This window comes from Plectrocnemia conspersa, unplaced genomic scaffold (assembly GCF_051122295.1).
Source record: "Plectrocnemia conspersa isolate PC_06_02 unplaced genomic scaffold, ASM5112229v1 ptg000001l, whole genome shotgun sequence".
NCBI lineage: Eukaryota > Metazoa > Arthropoda > Insecta > Trichoptera > Polycentropodidae > Plectrocnemia > Plectrocnemia conspersa.
In genome coordinates, this window is record NW_028277165.1 from 29,257,568 (window position 1) to 29,265,454 (window position 7,887).

At 28.8% G+C, this 7,887-nt stretch overlaps 1 protein-coding gene across 1 annotated transcript; it reads left to right on the forward strand.

Moving 5' to 3' along the window:
• The first annotated feature begins 3,530 nt into the window (after positions 1-3,530).
• LOC148239531 (uncharacterized) lies at positions 3,531-6,519 on the forward strand. Its single transcript, XM_088196851.1, has 5 exons — positions 3,531-3,602; positions 3,773-3,837; positions 3,921-3,996; positions 4,059-4,141; positions 4,204-6,519. Exons 1-5 carry the CDS (start codon positions 3,584-3,586, stop codon positions 5,992-5,994), a joined length of 2,034 nt encoding a protein of 677 aa, XP_088052977.1. The 5' UTR covers positions 3,531-3,583; the 3' UTR covers positions 5,995-6,519.
• The last annotated feature ends 1,368 nt before the right edge of the window (positions 6,520-7,887 follow it).

The window sequence follows — 7,887 nt, forward strand, 5'->3', positions numbered from 1 at the left end:
ATACACTGTTAACAACCATTTTTTAAAACTACTGAAGTTAAATATGTTCCATCATTGTGATACATCTCATTTTAATATATAAATAAAATTATTATTAGATAATTTTTTCATATATTGTAGAACTTCCAAAATAGAAGTCTATATTGATTTTTGGATTTCTGTAGAAATCCAAAAATCAATATAGACGGACATAGGCAGCAATGCAAAATTTAAAATGGTTGAAATTCGAATCCAGACATTTGTTTCATGTACTTTACATGGCGACAACAACTCATTGACATATTGATTACAATAAAACGTTACCAGAACTGGAAGCACTAATTCATTTTACTGCAAAATAAGCAACATTTTTAATAAGAAAATCAAATTACAACTATTTTCAAACATCCACTATCGAAGACCTTTGTCTGTATTTGCACTAAATCACTACTATATTTAAAACAAATATACTTCTACAAATGGCAAGCCTAAACATTTTGAATCTTAATCTTAAAAAAACTTTTTTCAGCTATGGTATGAATGGTTCTGCAATCTGTGGACTACGAAGTGAAATTAATATCATGTCTCAGAGTGAAAAGCAATTAACGTTCAAATTGTAACAATGTCAGATAAATTAAATGATCTATGTTTAATAGCTATCATAACAAGCTGTATTATTTAAGGTACTCAGTCGTCATGATACAATAAGTGCAACGTTGTATAAAAGTTAGAATAAAACGGTGCCTGGCCAAACAAAACACGACTGAAATCATAATTTCGGAACACCCAACAATTTGCTCACAAGCTGCATTATTTAAATGTACTTAATTTTTTGTTGAATAGTCAAGAATCACCATACAATAATTTCTGCTTTGAATGAAAATTAGAACAACAAAGGTGCTTGGCAAAACAAAACACACTACTAAAATCGTCATTTCGGAACATCCTAGAATTTTCTAAAAATAGTTTCTTAGACTCGCAAGCCATTATCTTCAATTACTACAACACAAAATATCCAATATAAATCAACTAAAATATTGGTGTACATATCCTTTATTATTGATGATCGCCCACAGATGGCCAACCGTAAGTTATGCGCTTAGAACATGGGATATTCAAGAGGCAAAGCTTAAATTAGCCTTTTCTCACATTCTTCCAAGGAAAATTATAAAAGATTTATCACCCTCACTCGGTGCAATCAAGACTCGTCGACTCGACTCAGCTGAGCACAAGGAACCAGAGACAAGAAAGATCAATCATTTTCGCTACTGCGCGGCTCTACAACTCTACATCGATTCTGAACGCTTGCTACAACCCCTTTTTGGATTAAGCTAGACTTTTCATCATATAACAACGCCGCTCGATACTGTCACCTGAATTTGTATTCTATATGTCAGAATAATCTACATGTTTGTGCAATAAGCTGCAAAACAAACAACTCACTCATAAAAAAGATGGAATGTTATATACATTAAAAAACAATGTTTACATTACTACTGATAAAATGAGTCACTAACTATTTGACATTTAGTGTATATATTAAAGATATATTTACGTCTAATTTATGATAGAATATACAAGAAAATTGAACACCAGATTGACGAAACACAGTTTCAAGAGAATTTTTTTTTGGTATGCAGATTTTAGTCATCCCGAAAACCATAAAATGTCACACTTTATCATCCAAAGCAATATAGAAGAAATGAGGACTAGAAAGAAGAACATCTTGCCTGAAGAACTTAAGTAGTTAACAAGATAAATGTAGCCAGAATGATTGCCAACATCTATACTTTTAACTATGTTATATGCATTTATTGTATGATGATTCGACAATTTAATGAATACAAGGCCTAATAAAAAATATCATTAAGTATAATAGTTAGAAGCAATTCCCTAGTAAAGACACTAATGCAAAATGTAAATAATTCATTTTTTGTAAGAAATTCAATACTTCAACTACCTTTTTTATATTTGTTTCGGTTTCAATATTAAACCGAACTCCATGTATTATTACTTTGTTATATAATGATAAATAAACTGCTAAAATAATATTTAATGATAAGATGCATATGTATGTATATGATTTTTTAATATTTTTAATGTATATTTATACTATAATATAATTAGAAAAGAGATGATGGGTCGATCATGGACTGTGACCATTGCAAGAAAATGCATACCGAAATTCGAGCGAGTTTCACAGTGAAACTCGCTCTTTTGATTATAATATAAGTATATACATACTTTAAACTGTTCAAAAATATATTTTTAAGAATAATCTATTGTTATGTAGAAGTGCTTAAAAACACTACTTTCATAAATATATGTAAATGTATCTATAGAAGTATACAAATAAAGGAGGGTTATAAAAAGTTATTATATGTATTGTTTTTAACGGTTTGTATTTATCTGGTCAGTATTTATATTACTTGGTTGTTATACACCGATCTGTGTCATAAGAGTTTGTCCCGAGCTCGACGTTTTATCGTTAAATTCTAATTAGAATCCACTACTATTTGTCTCTCAACCATACACCGTTACTAACACCAGTAATAGTGTTAGCGCTTCTAAATAATGTTATAAGAAAAATAGTCTACACAAAGCAGGTGCGCGGCAGCAATGAATTTGACGTTTGACATATTTTTACAAAAGAGATTAGATTTATACACCTATACCAATTTATGAACTTATATTCATACTACAATTTATTATATTAACGTATTTTTAATAAACGGTATTAATGTATTTTTAATAAACGGAGAGGTCTTTAAAAAAGTTTTTTATGTACGTATTTTTAAATTAAAATAAAATATATTATTAAATTGAATGAATCATTTTTATTGCCCTGCCTTATCACTTACTTCATTCCATAATGTTGCTATTTATGTATCTGATTTTTTTTTAATTCTGCGCTAAATTTCAACGATCTTTTAAATAAATAAAATTATAGTCATTATATAATGTACTCTAGCTAATTGCTGTTTACAAAAGCAATAAAATAGTTATATTTATTATAAGAAAAGAGCATTGATATATAATTAAAATGCAGTGATAAATATTTCATGTTTATATGCAAGGGTAGTTGTAAATCTATTCAAAGGAACGTTAACTTGTAAGATATATTGGATATTTATATTAAATAATAACAAATTTTCGCCACAAAACGGGGTTCATGTTTTGATTTAATTGCAGCTAATGCAGAAAATCATTTTTGCATTGAATGTCTTCGCATTGATTTATTTAAATCACTTAATTTAAAGCAATAAACTCAATAAGTAAGTAATTACCGGCGTAAAGCTTAAAATTCCTCTGAATTACTATTGCACGAGATAGCCAACGCACTTTAGCACTGAAATTAAGACAATGACATTTCAAAAAAACAGTTTGCCAAAAATGATTAAAACGTGTTTCAATTTTTCTAATTATTTCACCGAATATATTTTTAATATAGTTCATTTTAAGGTGATAATAAATCCGGTATATAGTTGATTTTAAACTTGTATTTATTTGTATTTGCAGTTTTCATTGTCTTCTGGCCATACTCAACAATTAGTTGCATTTGGACCAAACCTTGGTGATAAGCTGTCAGTTGAGCGCTGTCACAATGGCGTTTATTAAAACGGGTATTATTTTATTTTATTAAATAAAAATTAAGAATCTAAACGAACAATATAATAGATTTAAGGTTTTTGCATTTCGGGTATGGTCATTTGTCCGTTAAATAAATTTATACTCAGTTGAAAACAAAATACATATTAACATTTTTTTTACTAATTGCAATTCATTTGTGTAGAACCTGGCATCGAAAACGTTACAGAAACTCTTCCTTTCGTTGACGCGACTCAGTGTAAAGTAGAGGTAACGAAAAATTATATTTGTTAAACCACTTGTTAATGCATATGATTCTAAATATGTAATGCTTTTAATTCTTCATTTTAAAGTACTCAAATGTAAAATGCGAATACGATAGCAGCGAAGATACAATCAAAGACGATGTAGACGACTTGTTCGAAATAGGTAAAAATATTTATATATGTGTATATGTATGTCACATTTTGATAAACATTTCGTTATTTCAGAAATGCACGATATTAAAGATATACTTAAAACCAGCACTATCGAGGTGAACGTTTCATCTCTCCGTATTTACAATGCCCCCAAAGTAAGAGCCGAATATTATATTTATTTCGATATTTATACAACCTAATACAATTTTAATTTTAGAAATCAGAAAGAGAAATATCTGATAATATGCAATGTGGAAAAGCAGTAAATACTAAAAAATCAAGACTAATCCAAACTCATAGCGATGTTCGTCATTTTGAATGTGAAAAATGTGGAAAAGCATGCAAAACTAAAAAATGTCTTTCCGAACACATGCTAACTCATAGCAATATTCGTAACTTTAAGTGTGAAAAATGTGAAAGAGCATTCAAAACTAAACAAAATCTCTCGCAACATATGCAATATCATAGCAATGTTTATGCCTTTGAATGTGAAAAATGTGGAAAGGCATTTAAAAGTAAACAAAATCTTTCACAACATATGCAATCTCATAGCAATGTTTGTGATTTTAAATGTGATAAATGTGGAAAAGAATTTAAAAGTAAACAAAGTCTTTCACAACATATGCAATCTCATAGCGATGTTCGTGACTTTAAATGTAAAATATGTCGAAGAACATTCGTTACTGGAAATAGTATTTTACTACATATGCAAACTCATAGCAATGTTCGTGACTTTGAATGTGAAATATGTGGAAAGGCATTTAAATTTAAATACTGTCTTTCAAAACATATGAAAACTCATAGTGATACTCGTCATTTTGAATGTAAAAAATGTGGAAAAGCATGGAAAACCAAAAAATGTCTTTCTGAACATATGTTAACTCATAGCGATGTTCGTGACTTTAAGTGTGAGAAATGTGAAAAAGCTTTCAAAACTAAAAAAAGCCTCTCACATCATATGCATACTCATAGCGAAGTTTGTGACTTTAAATGTGAAAAATGTGAAAAAACATTTAAAAGTAAACAATGTCTTTACCAACATATGCCAACTCATAACGATGTTCGTGACTTTGAATGTGAATTATGCGGAAAAGCATTCAAGTTTAAACAATATCTTTTACAACATATGAAAACCCATACCGATGTTCGTCGTTTTGGATGTGAAATATGTGGAAAAGCATGGAAAATCAAAAAATATCTTTCTGAACACATGATATCTCATAGTGATGTTCGTGAATATAAGTGTGAAAAATGTGAAAAAGTATTCAAAAATAAACAAAATCTCTCACATCATATGCAATCTCATAGCAATCTTTATGACTATGAATGTGAAAAATGTGGAAAAGCATTTAAAAGTAAACAATGTATTTCACAACACATGAAAACTCATAACAATGTTCGTGACTTTGAATGTGAAATATGCGGAAAAGCATTCAAATTTAAATATTGCCTTTTAAGACATACAAAAACTCATGACGTTGATCGCCATTTTGATTGTGAAAAATGTGGAAAAGCGTGGAAAACAAAAAAGTGCCTTTCTGAACACATGTTAACTCATAGCGATGTTCTAAAATTTAATTATGAAAAATGTGAAAAAGCATTCGAATCTAAACAAAATATTTCACAACATATGCAATTTCATAGCGATGTTTGTAACTTTAAATGTGAAAAATGTGAAAAAGCATTTAAAAGTAAACAATATCTTTTACGACATATTAAAACTCATAGCGATGTTTGTCGTTTTGAATGTGAAAAATGTGGAAAAGCATGCAAAACAAAAAAATGGCTTTCTAAGCACGTATTAACTCATAGAGATGTTCGTGACTTTGAATGTGAAATTTGCGGAAAAGCATTTAAAATTAAACAATATCTTTCAAAACATATGAAAACTCATAGCGATGTTCGTGCTTTTAAATGTGAAAAATGTGAAAAAGCATTCAAAACTAAACAAAATCTCTCACAACATGTGCAATATCATAACGATATTTGTGACTTAAAGTGTGAATAATGTTAGTAAGTATTCATTACTAAATAAAATCTTTCACAACATATGCAATCTCATCGCGATATTTGTGTTTGTGAAATATATGGTAAAGCTCATAGAGATCTTCGGGACTATGAATATGAAAAAGGTCTAAAAAATCTTTTACAACATATCCGAACTCATAGTGTTACTCGTGACTTAGAATGTGGAAAAATATTGAAAATTATTTAAACCAAAAAATATCTAAAGCCATATTTAATCTTATAGCGTTATTCGTCTTTTCTAATGTAATATATGTGAAAAGCATTTAAAACTTAAACCATGTGCTTAACGATAAATGCCAATTCATAGCGATATATACTGAACAACAAATGGACATTTGCTAACCGTCAAATTGAATTTCAATGACAGTTTAGAAGCAGCGTATAATTTTACTAGTGCTATCAGTTAAATTATATTATCTACGGTTGAAAATGTATTCAGATATGATTTCACCGAAACGCCAGTTCACTAACATATACATTTTAAAAATAAATGGTATTTTGTTTACGCTTTGTTTTATTTTTACATATCCTTTGAAACTAGCTCATAAATTTATAATATATCGATAATTGCTCTAATTTAAATGTTGTTCGATTTTTCGATTTACATGAAAAATTTCAAAAAATCTAATACTTATTGTATTAAGTTTCCTTAAGGTATTACTATGAAAAACTGTAAACTTTATCGCAAAAAATCTTCTATAAGACATTTCCGTTAATGGCAACTTTGACGACTGAGAGAGAGCTCATGGTTTATACCTGCCTAGAAAGCATGTTCATTTCCATCGATACGGTAAACCATCTTTCGCTGCTTTAGAAACTTTAGTTGTAATCTAAAACTTTCGGGATTCGGTCTTGTTGTTTGCCTTAAATCTTTGTTATCTCTTGTCTTAAATCCGATTATTATTATAATGTATGTTAAGATTTAAAATGTGGTCGATTTTATGTGTACAAATTTGCTACTTTTGCAGTTAGGCGAAATTGCAAGTAGTAGATCAGCGGTTATGCAGTATCACCGACAATATATTATTATAACAAATATAATTACCGATAAAATATTTTTCATTCAGAAAACATAAATAATAAGTATATTTAAAAAGTAATTGAACAACATATAAAATGAATTTCTTCTTTTATCTTGCAAATTTAATAATCTTTGATAGCCTTTTTAAGTTTCATTCGGTATTATTGATATTTTTCTTAGGATCTACGAATATTTTAATTAGTTTATATTTTAGTAATATTTTACTATTCATTTTTTTGTGTTTATGTTCTTTATCATTACAAAAAATCCATCACAACTACAATTATTTTATGAAAATCAGGGCTGTAGAGTCGCAGCATTTTAAGGGGAGTCGGAGTCGTAAAAAATCGACCGACTCCAACTTCTTTTTAACCCTTTCCACCTCGAGCTATTTTTTTAATTGTTTGTCGTGCGCAATGCGGTTTAAGTCGGTAATATGAAATAAACAAAAGTTATTATGCACTTAATCAAATACCCGACAAAAGTCGACCGGCCACCGGCCGATGTGATCACACCCAGACACATATAATGGCACGCCACTAATCATAAAAAGTATTACTATAATTATTTTTTGTTCTTTTTTCTTTGTTGTTATTTACATGAAGATAAATGAATAAAATAATTAAAAATAAATTAAAGATTATCTTATCATTATTTTTAAATTCGGAGTCGGAAAAATTTCTAACAACTCCGCAGCCCTGATGAAAATTGATTTACTGGTATGCTTTATATTCTAAAATTCACAGGACACTTTGTATAAAAATCATTTTCTTTCAAATGCCATATCTGAGGTGATTTTTTATCATTTTCATTTTTTATACATATATCACATTTTAGAAGTATTATTTAATT